The 24,656-nt window shown below is 52.5% G+C and overlaps 3 protein-coding genes across 5 annotated transcripts; 2 read left to right on the top strand and 1 right to left on the bottom strand.

The window, feature by feature from the left end:
- Window positions 1-1,700: 1,700 nt before the first annotated feature.
- On the top strand, window positions 1,701-11,846 carry IFI35 (interferon induced protein 35). Its single transcript, XM_060136111.1, has 7 exons — window positions 1,701-1,854; window positions 9,989-10,078; window positions 10,443-10,590; window positions 10,661-10,767; window positions 10,869-11,055; window positions 11,151-11,257; window positions 11,494-11,846. The coding sequence occupies exons 1-7, from the start codon at window positions 1,849-1,851 to the stop codon at window positions 11,683-11,685; spliced, it is 837 nt and encodes a 278-aa protein (XP_059992094.1). The 5' UTR covers window positions 1,701-1,848; the 3' UTR covers window positions 11,686-11,846.
- A 152-nt stretch (window positions 11,847-11,998) lies between these two features.
- On the bottom strand, window positions 11,999-18,879 carry VAT1 (vesicle amine transport 1). 2 transcript variants are annotated; one of them, XM_060136088.1, is made up of 6 exons: window positions 18,613-18,879; window positions 15,250-15,457; window positions 14,677-14,847; window positions 14,483-14,572; window positions 13,683-13,924; window positions 11,999-13,525 (listed from the first exon to the last, which is right to left on the bottom strand). In XM_060136088.1, exons 1-6 carry the CDS (start codon window positions 18,817-18,819, stop codon window positions 13,442-13,444), a joined length of 1,002 nt encoding a protein of 333 aa, XP_059992071.1. In that variant the 5' UTR covers window positions 18,820-18,879; the 3' UTR covers window positions 11,999-13,441. The 2 variants fall into 2 exon arrangements, with proteins under 2 accessions (XP_059992071.1, XP_059992070.1); XM_060136087.1 differs by having other exon boundaries at window positions 18,409-18,878.
- A 2,152-nt stretch (window positions 18,880-21,031) lies between these two features.
- Window positions 21,032-24,384, top strand: RND2 (Rho family GTPase 2). 2 transcript variants are annotated; one of them, XM_060136121.1, is made up of 5 exons: window positions 21,032-21,144; window positions 21,623-21,710; window positions 22,525-22,634; window positions 23,311-23,445; window positions 23,654-24,384. In XM_060136121.1, exons 1-5 carry the CDS (start codon window positions 21,043-21,045, stop codon window positions 23,918-23,920), a joined length of 702 nt encoding a protein of 233 aa, XP_059992104.1. In that variant the 5' UTR covers window positions 21,032-21,042; the 3' UTR covers window positions 23,921-24,384. The 2 variants fall into 2 exon arrangements, with proteins under 2 accessions (XP_059992104.1, XP_059992105.1); XM_060136122.1 differs by lacking the exon at window positions 23,311-23,445.
- The last annotated feature ends 272 nt before the right edge of the window (window positions 24,385-24,656 follow it).

A 24,656-nucleotide genomic window follows, 5' to 3' on the forward strand; every position in this document is an offset into this window, starting at 1 on the left:
CTTCTGTCCATAGCCTCATAATCCTTTAATGGTCTAACTCAGTGGGTAAAATGTCATATTGAACTGTTTCCCCAAAAGAGCTACTCTGGACATTTTTAGGTGTGGAATTGTTTAAGCATCCCTGGCTTCAACCCATTACATATCTAGAGAACTGTTCCCCCACCCCCACCCCGTGTGACAACCAAAGGCCCCTCTGAGTGGACACCATCTACTTTGGATTAAGAGTCACTAACTTGAGGTGGTTTGTTAAACCGGAGTGCCAGATTTGGTAGGTCAGAATTCAGCATCTTGTCAAGTGATGTTGGTGCTGCTTGGACGAGGACCACACTGGAGAACTGCTCTAGATGGGGATGGACACCAACAATGAAGGCCTGAGCCACAGAGCAGCCATTCCTAGTGGGACCAAGGAGAGGTCCCCAAGTGGTCTGTCTAGCAGAGACAGGCAAGGAAGGGGGTGGGGCTCTGGATTGTCACCACTGTTACAGGAAAGGCGTTTGGCCCTTCTATAGCATTTTACCTCTCATTGGACACTTAACTGTGACTGGTGTTACTGATGAAATAGGTTCTCCAGGCAAGCTAATACTAAGTCACTAAATGGAACTAGGATTCAAATGGCCCTATTTGCCAAGCTTCACACTTGGCACACTTTCAGCTGGGGTGAGGAGTGGGGGCATGAGAAAGGGGCTCAGTAAGTTACTCTGAGTGGGAAGCCCTGGACTAGGTGAGAATACAAAACTTATATCCTGCACTGCTTTATGTATATTCATTGGACTCATCTCACCCTTAAGTGTTTTTTGGTTTTTTTTTTTTTTTTGGCTGCGTTGGGTCTTCGTTGCTACGCGCAGGCTTTTCTCTGTGGTGAGCGGGGCTACTCTTCGTTGCAGTGCGCGAGCTTCTCATTGCGGTGACTTCTCTTTTTGGAGCACGGGCTCTAGAGCGCAGGCTCAGTAGTTGTGGTCCAGGGGCTTAGTTGCTCCGCGGTATGTGGGATCTTCTTGGACCAGGTCTCGGACTTTTGTCCCCTGCGTTGGCAGGCAGATTCTTAACCACTGCGCCACCAGGGAAGCCCCTCACCCTTAAGTGTTCGATGTCTCCAGTAAGTCACACTCACACTCACAGTCACAAATGGAACTATATTTAAACCCTCTTTTAACTAAAAATTCAAGTTCAAATACTGTTCCAACCAGGTTTGGATACATGCATCACTTCCTAGCAATGTGACTTTGGGCAGGTTTCTGCACTTCTGTGTCTCACAAGTTTAGAATCTCATCGGGAAGATGGAACCAACTTCAGGGGGTTGTTTTGAAGGTTGAGTTAATTCATGGGAAGCAGAATTGGTATTGGGCACATAACAGCTCTCAAGTGCTGGCTGTTGCTACAGCTTCGTCAACTTGATGGGGCTTTATCTGTCCTGGTTGCATTTCTCATTCAGTTATCAACATCTGCATGTTCTGGGCAACATTTTAAGCTCTTGGGAAATAGCCATTAACAAAGCAGACAAAATTCTACCAATAGGCCTGTGCTGGGATTGCTAGGTTGGGAATGAATGGCTGATTGGGGCCAGCATTCAGTTTGTAGTTGCTTGTGGGGTAACTTCCCCTGAGGCCTCACAGCTAGGGGAAGTTCGAAGACCAGGAAGCCACCCAGGGGTGGAGTAGGGAAGGGCAGGGACTTTACTGAAATGAAAGTGAAAGCAAAGAGCCTGCATAAGAACCATAAGAAGTGTCTTTCAGGCTCTGCTGGGGAGACCAAAACTCCTCAAAGTGCAAGCAAGACGTTAGTCGCGTTGGACCCTGCCAGTTTGTGCTAGCTCTGAAGCTTCAGCCCTTGCTAACTGGACCTTAGACCATGACGGTGAGAGGAGGGTCTTGGGGGTGGGGGGAGCCCAAGAGGAATGCTCCTCTTGGCCAGGAATCTGCAGGTATCCCAGGGCCTGGCAGGCAACCCTCTCCCTACCCATCTCTTAGACCTGCTACAGGTCTGGGGAGTGACGGCTGGGTTGACCTCTCTGCAAGGGAGTTGGTCCCCTAATCCACTGCCTCAGAGACAGTTTATAACCTGCATCTCGGGATCGTGAATTCCTTGTGTGGATGGGCATTTTTCTGGAGAAAGAATCCATCGTTTTCATTAGATACTCAAAGGGTTCTGTGACCCCAAAAAGTTTAAGAATTGCTCCAACCTTTATCTCCTGAGATCTTCCTCAACAAGTTCCTCCCCTCCTTATATTTCCATCTAAATGTCACCTTGACCTCTTTTCAGGGCGAGGGGAAGAAGTGTTACCCTGTCTGCTGTGGTCCCCGCTTTCCCAACCCCTGATCGCCCCTGCTCGTGCTAGACTAAGCCCTCTGCAGGCTGGTCCTCTGTCTCAGCCTGTTCACCCTTGATCCTCGGTGCCCAGCACAGTGCCTGGCATGCAGTAGGCGCTCAATAAACAGCTGTTGAGTGAATGAATCTCATTTCCCTAGTTTCTTCAGTCTTTCTCCCTGATACTACCCCGTCTGTTACAAATATATAGGTCTCTTGCTTGGAAATTTTTCATTTGCCCCTCAAATGTTGAAGGAAGACACAGGCTCTAGAGGCCAGCCTGCCTGGTTCCAAATCCTGGTTCCTCCAATTGTGTGGCCCTGGGTAAGTTATTAGCCTCTCTAAAGTTTACAGTCTAAGCCCCATTTCCTTATCTATTTGGTGGGAATGATGGTAACACTTCCACACAAGAATAGCTACCTGCCACAATTAAACTAAACAATCCCTAAAATACACAGTAAAAACTGAGCACGCTGCTTGGCACATACTGAGTGCTCAATACATGTTCATTATTGTTAACATTGCCAGTTCCCCAGTTCAGCCACCCCTCACTCCTCCCACTCTGGTAAAAGTGCTCTCTTAAAGGGCCTTTACATATTAGAAAGGAAAGAAGGAAGGTGGATTCAGGAAACTGTATTTTTTTAATATAAATTTATTTAATTTATTTATTTTTGGCTGTGTTGGGTCTTCGTTGCTGTGCGCGGGCTTTCTCCAGCTGCGGCGAGCAGGGGCCACTCTTCGTTGCGGTGCGCGGGCCTCTCATTGCGGTGGCCTCTCTTGTTGCGGAGCACGGGCTCTAGGCACGCGGGCTTCAGTAGTTGTGGCATGTGGGCTCAGTATTTGTGGCTCATGGGCTCCAGAGTGCAGGCCCAGTAGTTCTGGCGCACGGGCCCAGTTGCTCCGCGGCACGTGGGATCCTCCCGGACCAGGGCTTGAACCCGTGTCCCCTGCATTGGCAGGCAGACTCCTAACCACTGCGCCACCAGGGAAGCCCAGGAAACTGTATTTTTAAAAAATCACCCTAAATTCATTATTGAGAGACAGAGTCTATTAATGACATTGTGATGTCTATCTTCCCAGAATTTTTATGCATTGATAAATATCCTCATGAATTAAAACATTTTAAATCATCAGAATAGGGAATGTACAGGCAGCTTTATATTTTGCTTATTGTGAGCATTTTTTCATGTTAAATGTTCCTTATTACTGTCTTTTAATTGCTAAATATTTTATATTTAGCTGTTTCTTGTTGGACATGTAGATTTCTTTTTTTTTCCCATTGTAAACAAGGCTACTGTAATCATCCTTGTACGTGAACTGACCATCTCCTTATGATAAGCAGGACTGTTTTTTGTTGCTCAATCTCAGCAGTCATTCTCATGCCTCCTGGCAGAAGGCTTGTTAGCAGCACTGGGCACAGCTGCGGGCTCCTCTGCCTTAAACGTGTTGTTCTTCATGCCTGCTCTCCCTCTGGTTTCACTAGCCCCTCCTCTGCATTCTCCTTGGCTGGTTCTTCCTTGTTCCCCTGATCTCTTAGTGTTGGTTGCCCCAGAAATCAGCCCTTGGACCTCTACATATTGATCTCATTTAATTTTGTGACTTTAAGTGTCTCTGCTTGGATAATTTTCAAATTTATACTCATGGCCTGGACCCCTTCCCTGGATGCCACATCATAGAGGCAACCACCACTCTACATCTCTACTGGGATGTCAGATAAGCACTTCATCCCTAATATGTTCAAAGTAAACCCCAATCTCTTCCATCCAACGTATTTCCCATCTCGGCAAATGGCTCTCCTTCCCCTCAGTTGCTCAAGCCTAACAGCTTAGTGTCATCACAGACTCGTCTTTCTTCCACATCCTACTTCCAATCCATCAGCAACTTGAATCAATCTAAACTCTTTTTTTTTTTTGTGGCACGCTTGCGTGGCTTGCTGGATCCTAGTTCCCCAGCCAGGGTTTGAACCCGTGTCCCCTGGAGTGGAAGTGTGGAGTCCTAACCACTGGACAGCCAGGGAATTCCCTCAATCAATCTAAACTCTTGACTACGCCTCACCACCTCCACTGCTACCACCTGATCCAGGCCATCAGCATTGCTCACATGGACACTGTCATGGCCTCCTTAGTAGTCTCCCTGTTAGTGCCCTTTCCCCACATCAGTCTGTTCACACAACAGCCAAGTTATCCTGTTAGCATTTAAGCCTGCCTGCAGCCTCCCACCTCACTTTATGTGAAAGGCCCTTCATGGCCCCACTCTGTTTTCTCTGTGACTTTATCTCCCACCACTCCCCCCTCACTCGCTCTGCTCCAGCCACATTGGTCTCCTTGATGTTCCTCAAATACATACAACAAACTCCCACCTCAGGGCCTTTGCACTTGCCGCTCTCTCTGCATAAAACTTTCCCCCACGTACACACACGGCTGACTCCTTTATCTCCTTCAAGTATATGATCAAATATCTCAACGAGGCCTACTCTGATCACCCCAGTTAAAACTGTACTCCAACATTCTCTCTCCTCCCTTCTCTGTTTTTGTCCATAACACTTATCACTAACATACTGCAGATTTTACTTATTTATTGTGTTTATTATCTGGCTCATCCCCTAAAATGTAAACTCCACAGGGAAGTTTTGTCTGTTTGGTTCACTACTGTGTCCCCAGAGCCTAGAACAGGGCCCGACACGTGGTAGATGCCTGGTAGCTGATCGTTGCGTGAGTGAATAAGGAAGCAAATGAGGGAGGGGACTTCCTGTAGCCCTCCTTTTCTTTTGCCTCTGTTTCATCACTCCTCTTCCTTTGTGTCTATGATGCTACCTAATCCTGGCCCTGGCCCTGACCATGCCTTCTTTTTCTTTTCTTTTTTAACATTTATTTATTTATTTTGGCTGCACCGGGTCTTAGTTGCGGCACATGGGATCTTCGTTGCGGCATGCGGACTCTTAATTGTGGCATGTGAACTCTTAGTTGTGGCATGCATGTGGGATCTAGTTCCCTGACCAGGGATCGAACCCAGGCCCCCTGCCTGGAACACGGAGTCTCACCCACTGGACCACCAGGGAAGTCCCCATGCCTTCTTTTTCTCCTCTGCATTCCTTTATCTTTCCTGACCCCTGACTAGGTATCTTCAAAGATCACATTTTTAAGGGCTCTGTCCCTGAATGAGTTCTTCCATCCTCTTGGCTTCTACTATTACCACATACTGTTCTAACCCAGAGTCCAAGCCACCAAGTCCTGTCCCTGACACTCTGTGTCTTCAACAGCCTTGGGTTTTACTTACTTTGGCCCATTAGGGCCAAAGTTTTTTTGTTTGTTTGGTTTTGTTTTTTGTGGGGTTTTTTGTTTTGTTTTTGGCCACACCACGTGGCTTCCAGGATCTCAGTTCCCCGACCACGGATTGAACCCAGGCCACAGCAGTGAAAGCCTGGAATCCTAACCACCAGGCCATCAGGGAACTCCCACCATTAGTTAACCTTGATGAACCTCAGGTTCCTCAACTATCAAACGGGGATTATTAAAATACAAAACATTTAACATAGCACTCATCATATGCCGGGAACTACTTTTCCAAATAAAATTATACATAGGTAGAAATTGCTATTCCCACTTTACAGATGAAGAAACCAAGGCACAGAGAGTTAAATAACTTGCCCATTGTCTTGGCAGTAGTAAGAGGAGCTGAATGTAAGCCCCGGAGTTTTGGCCCCAGAACTTGTGCTCTTAACTGCTATATTACACTGCCTCTCAGTACTGCTATGATGAACACAGATAGCATGAGATTTTATCTTAGGGGTTGTTAGGTTCTAAACTTGGCAAGGAAGGCAGAAGAATGCATGTAGTCAAATGAACCTCAAATCATTAACTCACCCCTAAGTATCCAGAATTCATAGTCTCTCAATGAGCTCAGTGTAAAACGGATCCCTTTTGTTTTTTCAGTTGAGTACCAGATGGATACTGGCTTGCATTTAGAGACCAAGTTATCATGTTAGTTAAGTAAATAAATAGCATGTATAGTTGAATTCAAGTAAGTGACTACAATCAGCCTGTGTTGTCCTTAAGAAGTCTGTGATAGAGAAGTTTCAGTTGGGAGTTGGAGACAGGAGGCAGTTTTGTGATACTTAAATGGGATGGAGTCCAACTGTGCCGATCACTTAGCAGGTCCCCAGTAACTACTGGCTCTCTTCCCTTGCCTGCTGGGTCAATGACATTATACCAAATCCTTGGACATCCAAGTCTGCAACCTCAGTGTTGCATCGCCTCTCCAGTCTGTCCCCTCTGTCGCTTTAATACAGCATCCGGAGTCTGGCAGCTTTTCCTCTTGAGATGTACTCATCTGTGTGTGCTCCTTGTGCCCAGTGCCAGAGGTTCAGGTCAGCTCCTGTCACGTCTGTGAGAATTAGAGCCACAGATCTGGGCTTGTTCTCCCCACTCCCCAGTTCCTGCTGCTCCAGTTCATCCTGCCATCAGTGCCAGCTTCTTTTTTTTTTTTTTTTTTAAGTATAGTTGATTTACAATGTTATGTTAGTTTCAGGTGTACAGCAAAATGATCCAGTTATACATATATGTATTCTTTTTCAGATTCTTTTCCATTATAGGTTATTGCAAGATATTGAATATAGTTCCCTGTGCTATATACAGTAGGTCCTTGTTTATCTATTTTATACATAATAGTGTGCATCTGCTAATCCCAGACTCCTAATTTATCCCTCCTTCACCCCTTTTCCCCTTTGGTAACCATAAGTTTGTTTCCTATGTCTGTGAGTCTGTTTTTGTTTTGTAAATAAATCTGTGTCATTTTTTTTAGATTTCACATATAAGTGGTATCATATGGTATTTGTTTTTCTCGACTTACTTCATTTAGTATGATAATCTCTAGGTCCATCTGTTGCTGTAAATGGCATTATTTCATTCTTTTTTATGGCTGAGTAATATTCCTCTCTCTGTGTGTGTGTGTGTGTGTGTGTGTGTGTGTGTGTGTGTGTACACACACACATATATATATAACATCTTTATTCATCTGTTGATGAACAGTTAACTTGCTTCCATGTCTTGGCTATCGTAAATAGTGCTGCTATGAACATTGGGGTGCATGTGTTGTTTTGAATTAGGGTTTTCATCTTTTCCGGATATATGCCCAGGAGCAGGATTGCTGGATCATATGGGTAACTTTATTTTTAGTTTTTTAAAGAGCCTCCATACTGTACTCCATTGTGGCTGCACCAATTTACATTCCCACCAACAGTGTAGGAGAGTTCCCTTTTCTCCACACCCTCTCCAGCCTTTATTATTTATAGACTTCTTAAGGATGGCCATTCTGACTGGTGTGAGGTGATACTTCATTGTAGTATTCATTTGCATTTTTCTAATAATTAGCAATATTGAGCATCTTTTCATGTGCCTGTTGGCCACCTGTATGTCTTCTTTGAAGAAATATCTATTTAGGTCTTCTGTCCATTATTTGATGACCGGATTGCGCTCTTTTCAACACTGTGTCCATCACCTCACTCCCCCTTTCAGAAATGTTCACCAGTTCCCCATTTTCCCACTGATAAACTCTCTGGCCTGAATTGTTTTGTTTGTTTGTTTGTTTTTCCTTGTATCCATTCACCAGTGGATGGACGTTTTTGAATGTTTTTTTTAAACTGTAATTATGAAGCTTTTAAAACTAAATTTACTTATTTATTTATTTAAAGCTATTTATTAAATAGCATTGCCAATTACTAGATTTTCAAACAATATGTATAATTAGATCAAGATTTAAAGCAGAAGTAAAAAGAGGATGGATTAAAGACTGAATCCAACTTTTATTTTTCATATTTATTTAAAATCGAGCCATCTGGGCTTCCCTGGTGGCGCAGTGGTTGAGAGTCCGCCTGCCGATGCAGGGGACACGGGTTCGTGCCCCGGTCCGGGAAGATCCCACATGCCGCGGAGCAGCTGGGCCCGTGAGCCATGGCCGCTGAGCCTGCGCATCCAGAGCCTGTGCTCCGCAACAGGAGAGGCCACAACAGTGAGAGGCCTGCATACCGCAAAAAAATAAAATAAAATAAAGCCATCTTTTTCAAATAAAAATCCAGATTTCTGGTTTCCCTTAGAAATGGGAAGATATAGGATACTGAGACCACATTCCATGTGAAAAAACTTGGCTAGAGCCGAGAAGGGGTTGCCACTTTAGTTGGGACATGCTGTCTGCAGGATGTAAGAGTCCCCACCTCTCCATATCACACTGCACCTGCTCCCCTGACTCATTGATGTCATGTAACTGACCCTGAAAGTCACTGATTATTTCTCACTACTCATTAATTGGCATTATTTGGTCAAGCCCTAGTTTTCTTCTGCTTAAAATAGAGTGAACTCATATTGAATTATTCAACGCCCACTGTAATATGTTCCCGTTCTGTCATTCGTTCACTTCATTCATTCACTCACTTCATTCATTCATTCAACACGGGTTTACTGAATGCCTGTTTTGTGCCAGGGACTCTGCTGAACACTTGGGACACAGAGATGGCCAGGACAGAGTCCCGTCCTCCCCAGTGAGCTCACACTTCCCTGAGCTGACCTTATTTATCAGGCTTCCAACCACAGGGTGAGCTCTCCATCCCACAAACAAAGGTGCATTTATTCCCATCCCTGGTGTCACTCCCCTGCCCATTTGTCAGCTCTCTCTGGATCTGCTCCAAATCACACCCAGCCTGAAAGGCTGCTTGGTACAGCAGAAAGGGTGGCAGTCATGGGACAAGCTGGGAGATGTGGGGTAAATTACTCCCCTACTCTGAGTTTGATTTCTTCACTGTAAAGCATAGACTAAGAGTCGAGAGTCAGACTGCCTAGGGCCAGATGACTTCAGGTAAGTCACTCGATCTCTCTGAGCTACTGTTGCCTCATCTGCAAAATAAGAAGAGGGTGTTTATTTCATAAGGTTGTTGCAAGACATGAGTGGTATAATCCATATAAAGGGCTTAGCACATGTTAGCTGATAGTCTTATGACATCTTGCAGCTGTAAGCTCCTACTACTCCTCGAGGCCTCCCTAGTTGTGTTAACCCGTTTGGGACGGTCCCTCCTCCAAATTCCCGCTGTCCTCCACCATCAGCCTCTCCTCCACCATCAGTCGTGTGATTGTGCACTGTCTTGAGTACTGTTTGTTTGTCTGTTTGAAATATTTATTTATTTATTTTGGCTGTGCTGGGTCTTAGTTGCAGCATGCAGGATCTTCGTTGCGGCACACGGACTCTTAGTTGTGTCATGCGTGCGGGATCTAGTTCCCCGACCAGGGGTCGAACCCAGACAGGCTGCATTGGGAGTGCAGTCTTACCCACTGGACCACCAGGGAAGTCCCTTGAGTACCGTTTTATACGGGCCTAAGCGCTGGACCCTTTTCTTCCACTGCCTGTGTCGTGCCCAGTACCTCATAGCAGGAGCTCAATCAGTGTTTGTTAAACTCTGGGTCTCCAGGAATGACCCAGCCGTGGCTGCTGCAAAGGCTCCTGCCTTTCAGAGCAGCTGCGATGGGGGCAGCCAGGCTGGGCCAGGACAAGCCCAGGGCAAGGTAAAGGGGTTGGGCTGTTCTCGGGCTGAGCACCAACTCTGCTCCTGGAGTGTCCAGAATAGCGGCCCCCTTTCCCTGGGTCATTCATTCTCTGGAAAGGCAGGTGGATGTCTGGTGGTTCCCCTCTGCTCCAATAGGCCCTCCAAGCCCTTCAGGAGGAACAGGCCAAACTAAAGACCAGGCTACAGGAGCTGAAAAGGAAGCTCAGGGACAACCCCCAAGACAAGGTAAGCTGGGAGGGGGTATGGCCTGGTAGAAAGAGCTGGGGAGGTCTTGGTTTCACTACTGCCTCTGCCATTTCCGTGCTGTGTGACCTCGAGTGTGTTACTTGAACTCTCTGAACCTGTCTGCTTCTCTGTAAAGTGGAGCTCCCTACCTCACAGGCTTGTGTGAGGACAAACTAAGATTTTGTATGTAAAGTGCCAGTACGTGCTTGGCCCACATTCATCCGCTTAGTTACCCAGCTCTTCTTTCAGTGTTCATCCCTGGCACTCAGCATCAGTGGCATGTAATTGAGGGTGCTTTCCTCCTGGGAGTGGGGCGCTCTCCCAACCCTGAAATCCGCATCAGCCTCTCCTCCCCCACCTCCAGATCCCATTCCCAGTGCCTGAGACCCCCCTGGTGTTCCGAGGAGACATTCAGCAGGGCAAGGAAACAACCAAGTCTGTGGTTTCTAACCTGCGGATCTGTTACCCTCTGCCTGGAGGCTCTGCTCTGGTCACCTTTGATGACCCCAATGGTGAGCTCCAGGAAACCTTGGGAGGGAGGCTGGGAGGCTTCCTAAGTACTGACCCTGCTCCCCCACCCAGTGGCCAAGCAGGTGCTGCAGCAGACGGAGCACACGATCGATGTGGAAGGGTTCCGACTGCGGGTGCAGGTCCAGCCCTTGGAGCTGCCCATGCTGACCACCATCCAGGTGACAGAATGGCAGGGCCCTGGGATCTGCACGGGGCCCCATGCACCTGGGCACAAGGGAGTGGGGTGTGCCTGGGATGACTCCCTCCTGCCTCCCCCTAGGTGTCCAGCCAGATGAATGAACAGAGAGTACTGGTCAGTGGGTTTCCTGCCGGGCTTAAGCTAAGTGAGGAGGAGCTGCTGGACAAGCTGGAGATCTTCTTTGGCAAGAGCAAGAACGGGGGTGGCGATGTGGAGACGCGGGAACTGCTGCAAGGCAGTGTCATGCTGGGCTTCGCTAAGGATACAGGTAAGGGCCTTGTCTGCGAGATGAGAGCAGAGGCACCAGGCCACAGGAGGGGGGAGCCCTTGATGCTGAAGGTCCCCCGCTCCCTGTCCCTGCAGTGGCCCAGCACCTGTGCCAGACGGGCCAGTTCACAGTGCCACTGGGTAAGCAGCAGTTCCCTCTGAGAGTCTCTCCCTACGTGAGTGGAAAGATCCAGAAGGCTGAGGTAAGTGGGAAGGTGGAAGATGGGGACTGGACCCGGTAACCTGTCTGCCTGCCAGAAACTTACCCAAGGAAGGACCACAGCCCTGAAACCCCACTGACCTACCCGCTGCCAACCTCTCCAGGCCTCCTGCCCCCTCCCATACTCCCACGGTCGCCACCTGCCCCGACCTCTGCCCCGCCCCGACCCCCCAGCCCAACCTGCACGAGCCCTTGCCCAGCTCCTGGCTCCTTTTCCAGATCAGGTCCCTGCCAGTGCCCCACTCGGTGCTGGTGCTCAACATTCCCGATGTCCTGGATGGCCCGGAGTTACAAGACGTCCTGGAGATCCACTTCCAGAAGCCCACCCGTGGGGGTGGGGAGGTGGAAGCCGTGGCAGTCATGCCCCTGGGACAGCAGGGCCTGGCAGTCTTCACTGCCAAGTTGGGCTAGGAGCCTGCCCTGCTCATCACCCCCCGCCCCTCTGCCAAGGTTCTCAAACCAGGCTGGGGTTGGACGCATATACAGGAGAGAGAGATCATGCTGGTCAACGGCAGGAGGGACTATGAATTGTGAAACGCTGCCCCGAGAACAGTAAAAGCGCCTGCATTGCACGATCTTCTTCCTCATTTCATTTCAAGAAAGGAAACTCGATTAGGCCATGGAAGAAGGCTAGGGGGAGGGAGAAACCCTAGCCTTCCACTAGCAGCACTGGCCCTCCACAAGCTCCCCTTCCCGTCCACTATCAGAGGCAACATCCAGCACCCAGGGTTTGGCTTTTTATTGACACAAACACAAAGGCAGCTTCGGTAACCATAACGGGGTGGGTACACAAAAGTGAAAATCGCACTTCACACATTTAGGCCTCGTTCAGATGAAGAGGCTGAGCCCCTCCCCCCACCTCCCAATGGCAGTGGCTTGGGCAATCACCCGCCCTAATTCCAGATCCAAGGGCAGAGGGACTTACACCCCTAGCCCTGGGAAGTCCCCACTTTGGTTCCAGTGGCCCAGGTCCTAAACCTCCGCTTTGACCCCCTGTTCCATCTCCCCACCCCTGTAAACAAAGTTTGGGGCTGAGTCTGAAAAGCTGCCTCCCTGCTCTGAGGAGACAGTGGGCCTCCGTGACTACATGGGGAACGTGCTTCGATTTTTACTTTGGTCCCAGAACAAGAGGCAGATGGCATCGCCTCTCAGAGCTCTGGCTGGTAAGTGGCACACTTAGCTGCAAGGCTGAAAAAGCTTCCCCGCCTCTTCCGCCTCAACCACCATAGAGAAACGACAGCCCCAGAAGACAGGACATGGCACAGGCCCCCGGAGGCTAGGGGCTGGCCCCCCACACACCGGCACACACACAGATTTTTGGCAGTGCTATGGGACTGGGGAGCAGCGAAACCCCAGCTCCAGCAGAACAAGGAAGGCACTGGGGAGGACAGGGGCAGGAGGTGTGAGGCAGGGACCCCTACACACACAAGCAAGCTTTCCATTGCTAAGGCACTGAGAACAAATCCAGAGAACTCAGTGAAGAGGAGGGGGCTCCGTGTCCCTCCCATAGAGTGGTGACCTAGGGCAGCAGGTCTGACTCCCGCCCCTGCTGGAAGGGGCACCCCTGCTGGAGAGTGGCAGAACCCCTGGAGGTGGGAGAAGCCGATTGTGCTCGAGAAATTGGGGACAGGAGGACGAGGCCTTACAACAAGGTGGGCGCTGGCTGGCCCGGGTTGAAGGGACACTAGGGCGACACAGGGACATGCTGGACTCACACAGATTGGCCCCATATCCTGAGCTGGCATTTCGATTCTTTGGGGAGGTGTGGGGCGGGGGCAGGAGGGCAGACGAGGCGGAGGCGGAAGCACAGGGAACAGGACGGGAAGGGATTGGCTAACCTTGGCACAAAAGCAGCACAGCGAGGCCCGGGGAAAGGGTGGGGGCAGGAAGTGGCCGGCCTCTCTCTGACCCTCCCTGTCCCCTTGGCAGGGCCCAGACATCCAAGTGGTCACTTCCCAACCTCTTCAGAGGGCAGGAAGCGGGGAGGGGGAAGCCCTGACTAAAGAGGAAGAACAGGACAGGGGAGAGGACATCACCGCAGAGACCTTGGGGGGAAAGAGGGCAGCGCATTGTGATAGAGGATGAACCGCGAGGGTCTGGTGGCCAACAGCACATGGCTTCCCAGCTTCTCTCTTCCCCGGGCCCTGAGGGTCTCCCAGCCCCCTGCCTAGTTCTCCTTCTCCGGCCCAGGCACCAGGAGGACTTTGCCCACGTTCCTCTTCTCCTGCATCTGCCTCATGGCATCCGCCACCTGGAGAGGAAGACAAGACTCTGCTCCCAGCGCCATTCGGCCCATCCAGGGAGCTGGCCTAAAGGAGTCAGCCCTCCTCCTCCCACGACTCCTCCCCTAGGGACCCCAGCCTTCACGGCTCCTATCCAGGCCCTCCCTGCAGGGCCATCACACTCACCTTCTCGAAGGGCCACACGGAGTCGATGTGGGGTTTGATGTGGCCCTGGTTGTACAGAGCCACGAGGCGGGCCACCACACCGCTGACCAGCTCCGTCTCGCCCTCCAGATAGCCCAGGTGGAAGCCACACACGGCTCGGTTGGCCGGCAGCAGCTGCAGAGCTGTCACACTGAACTGATTCCACCATGTGCGCGCCACAGCCATCAGGTTCCGCTTGGGGCCCGTTAGCAAGTTGGCCATTCCTGAGGGACGAGGAGACACATCCTGTGAATCCAGGTGCCAGGCACATCCCTGTGTGTCTGGATCCAAGCTCATCTGCCCCCCACGGGCCCCTTACAATTATCCATACCGGCACCCAGGAGTGACAGGAGCACCTCCCACCTGCTGGCTACCTGGCCCAGATGGACTCTAGCCGACTCAAAGATTGCTCTAAGCTTTATATACTTGTTTATTTTTGGTGTGAAGTAGTTTTTTAAATGGAAATGCAACTTGCCCAAGAAGCCCAGGAGGTAGGACAGAGGAAGGCAGACTGGTTGACACTGCATCAGGAATAATCCCCAAACAAGAACACAGAGAGAACACAGAACTTGCTATGACTCATGAATGAGAAGGCGAGTAGCTACACCCAGGAGGGAGCGATGTGAAAGCAACATCCAGCACCAGGCTAACCGTGATGCTTCCCACAGAGCGCCGGAGTCTCTGTCCGTTCTGCATTCAAAAGCCCTGGGCCCCTATATCCTACCCCTCAGACCCCACCCTGCTTCCCCTAACTCCCCCTCCAGCCCGGCCCACCAACTCACCATAAGTGACTACTTTGCCCATGGGTTTGAGGAGGTTGTAGCCCTTGGCCGTATCTGACCCGCCCAGAGGGTCCAGGACGATGTCCACTCCTGTCAGAAAGTAGGGGGCCCAGGAAGAGCATTAGGATTCACAGATCTGGAGACGCCCCTCCCTGTCCCATGCCATCCTAGCCCTTCCCACTCCCTGACCCCACCTTTGGGAGAGATCTTCTTGATCTCCTCTACGTAGTCAGTCGTGTGGTAGTCGATGGGGTGTGTGACTCCGCTCTCCTTCAGCACCTCATGCTTGCCGGCTGAGGCCGTTCCGAACACCATCACGTTCTCTACTGTACGGCACAGCTGCACGGCAGCCATACCCACACCCCCTAAAGCAAGACACTTTCATAAAGGGGGGATATAGAGTCGTCCAGCCACCACTCTCCATTCTCACCTCTCAAGGATCCAGCCCATCACCTTCATTTTGCCTGGGCTCATCTTGAGGCTTTCTCTCCCATCATTCCATGTCTAATTTCCAAGATTGAGAATTGGGGGGAAGGTGGCTGGGAAGGAGGGGGTGCTGGGCAAGGGCACGTTGCTATGGGTAGCACACCAGGCTGGACCTGGTGGCTGAATGCTACCACGGCAACAACACTGCAGAGGCCTCTGGGCACCATAGGCCGAGGCAGCTAGTGTTGCCATGACAACAGTCCAGACAAGCAGCAGGGAAGAGGCCCGGAAGGAGATCTGGGTGGGGTAAGGAAAAGGGATAAATGGAGGGTGCCTGTCACCTGCAGCCATGTGTACCAAGACGCTGTGGCCAGGCCGTAGGTTGCCAAAGTCAAAGAGGACCATGTAGGCTGTGATATAATTGACCAGCAACGCAGCAGCTTCTTCAAAGGTCATGGCCTCAGGCATTAGGAAGGTCTGGGCCGAAGGCACAGTCACCTCCTCCTGCCACATGCCTGACCGGATCAACACCATCACCCGGTCCCCGACCTTGAAAAATGGAAAAAGAAACTGATTCACTTTGCTGTACAGCAGAAACTAACACAACATTGTAGATCAACTATACTTTAATTAAAAAAATTAAAAAAAAGAATGGAAAAAGAGCATCATTCATTCACTCACTCATTCACCCACTGGTAATTTATGACCTTCTACTATGCACAAGGCCCTCTTCCTGGCAATGAAGTAATAGTACAAGCAGCAGCAGTACTCGTGGTAATGGTTATAATAATAACAATAGTAATAATAATATCATCAATAACAACTTATCTTTATTGACTGCTTACCAAGGCCAGGCCCTATTGTAAGTGCTCTACATATAAACGCTCAATCCTCACGTCAGCCCCCTGAGGAAGATACTATCCTTATCTCCATTTTACAGATCTTACACTTTATTATTGTGTAAGATCCCTGAATGCAAGAAGCTTACAGTTAGTGCAGCATGAAATATTGAAGAGACCAAACTGCTTAGGTTTAAAAAAAAAATGGGCTCCACTGTTTACTGACACTATGACCTTGGGCAAATAAAAATTATCTAACCTTTTTGAGCCCCAGTTTTCCTATCTGTAAAACAGGGCAGTTAATGAGGATTAAGTAGCAAAAAATCAGTGGTTTTTAGCCTAATGTCTGACACATAGTAAGAACTTCGTAGTGTTAGCTGATAATAAGGACAACAATGATGACAATATCAGAAGCAAGGAGGGGAGGTCACCAATCCATTAACTGAAGGAAGAGGGCCGTATGCTGTAAGGGCCAGACCAAAGTGCAGGTAAAGGCCTCTGAGCAGTTAGGGCTGTTACCTCAGGAGAAGGATCTGAGCCGCCACTGGGGGCTCAGAAAGAAGCTTCACCCAGAGACTGGGGGGAGGAGTGATGGCCAAGGAGAGCCACACAATCCCACCTACCAGGAAAAGGCATCCCCCCTCCCCTTCCCCATACCCTCAGCCACCTGCACAAGAGCCTCCTTGCAGGAGGGAAAGGGAGCAAAGGAAGCAGAACCTTCCCCTCCAGTTTAACAACTGGGGTCAAGGGGAGGATAGGGGAAAGGGGTCAGTCTCCAGAGGAAGGCCTCTCATGGTCCTCTGAAGAGCATGGAGAGGGAGGTGTGGGTGCTGTTCCAGGACAATCCGAGTCTGTCTTGGTCCCTGCCAGGAATGATGGGAATTCTGTACATTAACGAGACTTGGGATCCATGGGGCAGGGGGATGGGACTCCCACACATACCCTTTTTCATGTCCACACTCCATTGAGGAGGAGTACTGAGGGCAGAGTAGGACCCTTCTCTGCAAGCACTGGCCTGAGACGAGGTCTGAGCAATGGAAGCATCCCACCCCAGGACTCAGGACTAGTGGACTCAGAAATAACCCAGGAGAGCTGGGGAAAGTGTAGTGGTCAGTCCAGGTGGTGGCCAGTCGCAGATTTGGCCCAGAACAAGGTCCACTTACCCAGGCTCATGCTCACCCCTCAGCCCATTACAGGGCAGGCCCATGACCCTTCCCCAGCCCAGATATCAGGAGGGAGCGGGGGCTCTCCCCTCCGAATCCAGCCTCTTACATCGTATTCTTACCCTGGACAGGATATCCTGTATTTACGAAGCGGAAAGTGTGGGGAGAAGAGGTTAGGTGGTTGGCCTTCAGCAGTAACATGAACTATTACTCCCCCAACCAAAAAAAAAAAAAAAATTCTTCTTAGCACCTTCTTAGAGTAGGATTATTTAGAAGTCAGTGGAAAGGGTGGGGCCAGAGCTGATTCCACAGAGAAGCCCTTTAAGGAGGAAGAAGACGTATGCCTGTACAATAAATCCAAAAATTCCAGCTCTGAGCTCTGGGACCCGCAGGTCTGGCAAGAAGAAAGTCTGCATTTGATGAGTCTCTCTTGCAGGGGCCAGATTTGAAAAGAAACCCCTAAACAAATGACGTGCAAAGACCTCACCCCAAGTCTCTCAAAAAGTTGACCATTTGAAACTCTCTGGTGCCTGGGGCTGTCGCCAAGATTAACGATAAACAAAAAGGAGTCACAGACCGGCAGAGCTGGGCCAACCTGCTCCCGGTGCCACACCCCCCTCCCCAGCCCAAATGGGCACCTGCCCGGTTTCTCAGTAGAGGGTCCTCTACGAGAAGACAGAGGTGGGTTCCGCCCAAAGTTCCCAAGGGCAGCCCGGGGTCGTGGTCCGCTGGCTGAGTCACCGGAGGAGGAGACAGTGCAGTCACGGGAGACAGAGAGCCCAAGACAAAGATCCAGACACCCAATCTCGCCCCCCACCCCACCCCACCCCGTCCCCACTCTCACCCCCACCCACCCCCGATCAGACTGGCAGTATAAGGCCGGTGCGCGGGAGGAAGGGGTGGCAGACTCCCTCTCCTCCATGATGGGCGTGCCTGTCTCTAAGGCCCTGCTCTGGGAGGGGCCGCCTCACACCCCCACAGACCACGGGGCTGCATGTGACTAGGGCTCTGGCACGGCCCTGCGCCCCCGCCCAACCCCGACTATATAGCTCTTCAGGCTCCCTCGCGGGAAAAAGGTACCGACCGTCACTCAGAGTCACAGACCACAATTACCCGCGGAGTGTTTAGTGGGCAGGGGTACAGGATAGGTTTCACGGGTGGTGGGAGGGGGCCTTAAAGGTCATTGAGCGCATGCGCATAGGCTCCTTATTGTTTCCCCACCCACCCAGCACCAGCACCGTTTCGGGGCGGCGGCCACAATTAAAATGTTTGGGGAGGGGGCAATTACTTCATCTCAACCTCCCACCCCCAAATATAAATCCAGTTTTCCAGGAGCCTCAGAGCACAGGCTCCTTTCCTACGTCTTCCTTGCCCGTCTACCCGGGTTCGTGCCAGTTTTCCCCGGCTCTGCCACACCTATGGCGCCCGCCCACTCGTGCCCCACTGCCCCGTGGCCCGCGCAGCCTCTCCCTGCCCTGCCCTGCCCTGGCCCGCTCACCTTGCGGTCGTTAACTCCCTCTCCCACAGCGATCACCACGCCCGCGCCCTCCATGCCTGGAGTGAGGGGCAGCGGCGGCAGCCGGTCGTACAGCCCCTGCCGGGCCATAAGGTCGGCGAAGTTGAGCCCGCAGGCCTTGACGCGCAGCGTCAGCTGGCCGGTCCCGGGGGCCGGGGGAGCGGCCGGCCGGGTCTGCAACTTCACCTTGTCGTAGCCACCGAAGCCGGTGAGCACCAGGCAGCGCAGCGGCGGCGGCGAAGGGGCGACGGGCCCCTCGGAGGCCGCGGGTGGCTGGGCGTCGCCGGCTGCCTCCTCCGCCTTCGGGAGCTGCGAAGAGGCATCTTCTCCAGCCTCTGCCTCGGCCACCGCCACCACGGTGGCCGCCTCGGCTACCTCTCTCTCGGCGGACATGGCTGGGACGCTCGACGTGCGCGCACAGCTGGACCGAGAGTGCACCGCTGGGGAAGGCGGGGCGCGAGTCAGGACTTGCTAAGGCTGCCGACTCGGAGCGGGCGGGGCGGGGCGCCGGGACGGGGGCGGGGCCTCGAGCGCGGACTTAAAGGGCCAGGGCCACCGTGCAGGTGCGGCGCGAGCGCGAGAAGTGGAGAGGAGGCGCTTATTGGGTACGGGCCCACGCGAGGTCCTTCTTGGGATCATGAAGACTGCGAGTTAATTTACTTATTTATTCATAATAATTAAGCTAAAAATATATTAAGGGACAGTCTGAAGGACGATCCCAAAACCTGAGCTTACATCAGATGTGGGGAGCCAGCCACCTGTGGAGCGGAACCCAACCGAGTTGTTCCTCAGGCTCTGACACGACCCATGTGAGACCCATTCTTTGCTTGCAGTGGCAAACTTGGAGCAGGGTGACCGAGCCATCTGACTTTGTTAAAGCTCTGTACTTCAATTGTCCTTTCTGTAAAATGGTGATGGTGTTGCTTGCTCTAATTAATCTAATTAATCTTCGGATGCTGTGCTCATCTGCTTTGACATTAGCCGACCAGAAACACTGGACAGTGTCCTCAAGAAGGTGGGAGCCTAGGGAAGCAGGACGGCTAGACTGACGGGGACCAGAAAACACATGGGCCAGGAGGAGGGAATTACAGCTGAGCATGGCCATCAGGGAGAGTGTGTGTGAAGCTCTCACCCTCCCCAATCCCCCCCTGACTTCCTGGAAATCAGTCCTCAGAGCTGGATATGGCATCTGGGGGAGATGGGGGACAACAGGGAGGAGTACTCAAGGGACTTCTCGTCCACCCTCCCCATCTCCTTGGGTGTGGGAGCCCCAGATGGAGGGGATAGGAATGCTGCTGCTGGAGCTCAGGAAAGGCCTGTGGTCTCCTCTCCAGGCCCCTATCTCCATGAGAAAAGCCCATGGTGAATGGACAGAAGTCGGCTAAGGCAGCCCCAGTTCCCAGGGAGGGGAAGGGAGGGCGGGACTGGTCTGTTCCCAGGAGCAAATTTGGGAAAGGGGATGGCAGACCCTTCATGGCCACTGAGGTAGAAGCAGGGCCCCACCCCTGCCCTCTCCTCCCTTCCCTTCTCCCACACCCTTCCTGCTTTCAGCCCAAGCCCACCACTCTCACCTCCTTGCTTACTTACACGGGAGAGCCCAGAGAGGTGCATGGTAAAGATAAAATTAAATCGAGTATCCTCTATTTAAAGAAGCGCTTTTAAACAGTAAAAGATGCTATGCAAATGCAAAACAGAGGTTTGATTATTGTTAGACTCTGAATCAAGCCTGAAATCACTTTAGAGCTTGTCTCTGGCTCCAGAAGGGCTGTCACCCTGGGCAGTTCTATCTTCCTCTTCTTTGTCCCCGTCTCCGTCTCCCCGAAGCATCCACCAGAGGACGCAGCTTCCCCAAAACTTTCCACCCTGCGCTTGGCTGGAGAAACTCTGTCCTTGCTTCCCTGATCGCCCGGGCCCGCGGTTAAATCACCGCAGCCCCAGGCCAGGCCGTCCGTTGCCATGGTAACGGAAAGCCAGGGCGTCACCATTGTCCGGGTGGGTGTGTTGGAGTCCTTGCCTATACATCCCCAAGACTCCCTGCCGGGACTTTAGAGTGGGGGAGGGAGACCGAACCAAAAAGATGCCCTTTTTCCCCCTACCTTCTCGCGCCCCCTTCTGTTCAGAAAGTGGATGGCTTCCCCCGCGCGTGTCCGCACTAGCACACCGGCGTTCACGCGTGGTACGCAGAAGGCCCAAGCCTCGCGCTTGTGCAGCTCCCACCCTACCCCTCAGAACTTTCCCCGAACTCTGCCCCTCCCCCATCGCTAAGGAAGTCAACTCAGTCTAATAACCCGGTTCAGCACTTCCCAAACCCGCAGGGGCCCACTAGACCAAACCCGCGCACTAGAACCCTTCTCCTGAGCCCCCGTTTCCCCGGGGCTCCGCCCCGCTCCTCTGGGCCCCGCCCCCAGGCAGTGCGGGGCGGGAGGCGGGGCCGGGGGCGCGGCCGCCGGGCTGGGGGCGGGGCGCAGGGGGGGCCGAGGCCCCGGGCGGGGGCTCGGCGCGGGCCCGAGAGATGCCGGTGTCGGCGGCCCGAGCGGCTGCAGCTGCAGCGGCGGGGGAGGCGGCAGCGGAGCCCGGGAGGGGGGCTGCGCGGGGGGCCGGCGCGTAGCCGGGACTATGGAGGGGCAGAGCGGTCGCTGCAAGATCGTGGTGGTGGGGGACGCGGAGTGCGGCAAGACGGCGCTGCTGCAGGTGTTCGCCAAGGACGCCTACCCCGGGGTGAGGAACCAGCGTCTTGGGAGGGGGGCGCTGAGGCCGCGGGGGTGGGTGACTGGGGCCTGGGGGACGGACGGAAATGGGTGCTGGGGTAACCAGGGATCAGAGAGAGGGGCTTGGAGGACTGGGGAAAGCGTTGGGGTTTCTGAAAGGACTGCAGAGGTTTTGGGTGGGAGGCATTGGGGAGCAGGGTGAGATGAATGGGGTTTGGGAGAACCGGAGGATCCCGGAGCGGGCGCTAGGGGAATGTCGGGGGTCTTGGGCATTGGAGAGGGGAAGAACTAGGGCCTGAAAGGACCGGGAGGGGGTCCGGGAGCCTAGCAGAGATTCCGCTGAGGCAGCTGCTCCCGGGATCTCCCCTTTGCCCAACACCGGACCAACTTGTGTCCTCGGGCTGGGCTGCACGGGGTGTAGGAATGAGGAGGGCATTTGTCTGGGGTGAGCACTGGAGGATCTCATCTTGAGCCATTCGTGTCTGCAGAGTTATGTCCCCACCGTGTTTGAGAACTACACCGCGAGCTTTGAGATCGACAAGCGCCGCATTGAGCTCAACATGTGGGACACTTCAGGTAGCCAAGTCCCTCGGGGTCACCCTGACTTCCAAGGCCCCCACCCTGCTCCCTCCCTGGACTAGACCCTTAGGCTCCAGGTCAACCCAGCCCATCCATCCTATTCTAGGAGGAAGGAAAATTAATTTTCTGCTTAAAGCCAGGAAAACTAGGCAGAGCTTTCAGAGACACATAGAAACCTTGTCCTGAAGGAGAAAGCCCAGTATCCCATCCCCTCAGCTCGATTCTGCATACCTGGGAAAGTTGGGAAGGAATGGCTTTTATTTTGGAATATGTTTCTTAGGAGATAGGCCTGGGTTTAGGAAAGACATTTAGAATTTCTTTTGGGGACAGGAAACTGCTTCTCTAGACTGAACTATAGAAATCTGAGATCAAGTCCCGGGAGGGTGGGAGGGCTCTGCCCCTGCCCCTTCCCCTACAAAAAGGGAGGAATTTTTTGTTTTGTTTTAAATTTTTACTTGGCTCCCCTGGAGAGCTTTAGAAAATGTCTGTCAAAGCCCAGAAGGCGCATGCAAAATTTTGTGAGAATGTTGAGAGATTTCATGAGCTTCTCAAAGACTCAGAAAAGATTAAGAATGATTACTTTTAGAGAACCCCCTAGGGAAGTGGAGAGCTGTTTTCTGCCTTCTAACCTCCCCTCTGTCTACTCCCTTCCTTGGAGAAACACAGACTCCTTGATGGGTATTAATACCTGCTCTTTTCCATTCTCTGCTCAGAATCCCTTGACCAGGATTGCTAAGGTCTCCCATTCCCTTCCAGGCCTTCTGCACACTCAGGACCCTCGTCTGTCCCCTCCCTCCCTGTCTTCTCTCAGGTTCCTCTTACTACGATAATGTCCGGCCTCTGGCCTATCCTGATTCGGATGCTGTGCTCATCTGCTTCGACATTAGCCGACCAGAAACACTGGACAGTGTCCTCAAGAAGGTGGGAGCCTAGGGAAGCAGGACAGCTAGACTGAGGGGGACCAGAAAACACATGGGCCAGGAGGAGGGAATTACAGCTGAGCATGGCCATCAGGGAGAGTGTGTGTGAAGCTCTCACCCTCCCCAATCCCCCCCTGACTTCCTGGAAATCAGTCCTCAGAGCTGGATATGGCATCTGGGGGAGATGGGGGACAACAGGGAGGAGTACTCAAGGGACTTCTCGTCCACCCTCCCCATCTCCTTGGGTGTGGGAGCCCCAGATGGAGGGGATAGGAATGCTGCTGTTGGAACTCAGGAAAGGCCTGTGGTCTCCTCTCCAGGCCCCTATCTCCATGAGAAAAGCCCATGGTGAATGGACAGAAGTCGGCTAAGGCAGCCCCAGTTCCCAGGGAGGGGAAGGGAGGGCGGGACTGGTCTGTTCCCAGGAGCAAATTTGGGAAAGGGGATGGCAGACCCTTCATGGCCACTGAGGTAGAAGCAGGGCCCCACCCCTGCCCTCTCCTCCCTTCCCTTCTCCCACACCCTTCCTGCTTTCAGCCCAAGCCCACCACTCTCACTTCCTTGCTTACTTACATGGGAGAGCCCAGAGAGGTGCATGGTTTCTGCATGCTGTGAGCAAGGATTCACCCTGTGCTGCCTTCTACCCCTGCATAACTCTGTTTTCTTCCTCCAAATAGTGGCAAGGGGAGACTCAGGAGTTTTGCCCCAATGCCAAGGTTGTGCTGGTTGGCTGTAAACTAGACATGCGGACCGACCTGGCCACACTGAGGGAGCTGTCCAAGCAGAGGCTTATCCCTGTTACACATGAACAGGTGGGACCCTTGATCTCTGACCTAGTCCCAGCCTAGACCTCTCACCTCTGCCCCTCTCAGCCTCTGATTTGAAAACACCCTATTTGGCTAATCCCTTGCCCTGGCCTCTGACCTGATCCCTTGACCACCCCCTGCCCTCAGCTTCCTTGCCCCTTGCTGAGCTGCAGGCTAAGCCCTGTAACTCTCTCCACTCACTCCATCCTTCCAGGGCACTGTGCTGGCCAAGCAGGTGGGGGCCGTGTCCTACGTGGAGTGCTCCTCCCGGTCCTCTGAGCGCAGCGTCAGAGATGTCTTCCACGTGGCCACAGTGGCCTCCCTCGGCCGGGGCCATAGGCAGCTGCGCCGTACTGACTCACGCCGGGGACTTCAGCGATCTACTCAGCTGGCAGGACGGCCGGACCGGGGAAATGGGAATGGGACCGGAAACGAGGGCGAGATACACAAGGATAGAGCCAAGAGCTGCAACCTCATGTGAAGGGCCCCGTGGGCAGACTGAGGAGGGAAGGTGTAGGCACAGTTGTCCCCCTGCTGGCCACCGGCCTCCTGACCTCCTGACTCTGGCTGGGACTTTAGGGTGGGCGAGTGAGCAGTTCTCCTGGGCAGGGAAGCTGGAGGCAGAAGGGTACCGCCATTCCCCACATCCTCATTCAGCTCCTCTCCAAGGCAAGTTGAGGGAACTAGCAGAACAGGCATCTGGGCTGGGAGCTGGGATGGGGCCAGGGGGTTGGGGAAGCTGGCATCAAGCGGTGACCTTGGTTGAGTCTCAGTATATGAAGGGTGCCTTCCCTCCCCACCTTCAGTTCCCATATCCTGGTCCTGGCTTCCTTCCCCAAGGAAAGTGTCCATTCTCTGACCTTCCCTCTTCCTCTCCTCTCACTTCTACAGCTGTTCTCACTCATCCTAACCTCCAGGCAACATGCACTAAATTAAAAAGCAAGTTGAGAAGCCTCTCCCCCAATTTACCCACCAGTCTTAGCTCCCTCCCTCCCTTCCCCCAAGAGTCCCCAAATAAAGCCCATGTCCATGGAAAACGACTGTGGCTTTAGTTTTGTTGCTTTCTAAGAAAACAATCTACCAGTCTCTAGCAGCAGGAGGGAAAGTTAGACTTCAGTAAGAACTTCCCTGTCGATGCCCACAGACGGAGCAGAGGAAAAAGCTATGGGTTGGATCAGCAGTGTCCTTTTCGGAGCCAGAGGCGGGAGAGAGAGATA

This window comes from Lagenorhynchus albirostris, chromosome 20 (assembly GCF_949774975.1).
Source record: "Lagenorhynchus albirostris chromosome 20, mLagAlb1.1, whole genome shotgun sequence".
NCBI lineage: Eukaryota > Metazoa > Chordata > Mammalia > Artiodactyla > Delphinidae > Lagenorhynchus > Lagenorhynchus albirostris.

Excerpts from the sequence above, each read along its gene's own strand:
- IFI35 (XM_060136111.1), top strand. Across the intron at positions 10,591-10,660 it reads CACCTTTGATGACCCCAATG|TGGCCAAGCAGGTGCTGCAG; the intron begins GTGAGCTCCAGG and ends TCCCCCACCCAG. Across the intron at positions 11,258-11,493 it reads GAAAGATCCAGAAGGCTGAG|ATCAGGTCCCTGCCAGTGCC; the intron begins GTAAGTGGGAAG and ends CTCCTTTTCCAG.
- VAT1 (XM_060136087.1), bottom strand. The coding sequence starts at position 18,819 with ATGTCCGCCGAGAGAGAGGTAGCCGAGGCGGCCACCGTGGTGGCGGTG. Across the intron at positions 13,925-14,482 it reads GGGCAAAGTAGTCACTTATG|GAATGGCCAACTTGCTAACG; the intron begins GTGAGTTGGTGG and ends CTCGTCCCTCAG. Across the intron at positions 13,526-13,682 it reads CCGTGTGGCCCTTCGAGAAG|GTGGCGGATGCCATGAGGCA; the intron begins GTGAGTGTGATG and ends CTTCCTCTCCAG.
- RND2 (XM_060136121.1), top strand. The coding sequence starts at position 21,043 with ATGGAGGGGCAGAGCGGTCGCTGCAAGATCGTGGTGGTGGGGGACGCG. Across the intron at positions 21,711-22,524 it reads CAACATGTGGGACACTTCAG|GTTCCTCTTACTACGATAAT; the intron begins GTAGCCAAGTCC and ends GTCTTCTCTCAG. Across the intron at positions 23,446-23,653 it reads TCCCTGTTACACATGAACAG|GGCACTGTGCTGGCCAAGCA; the intron begins GTGGGACCCTTG and ends CCATCCTTCCAG.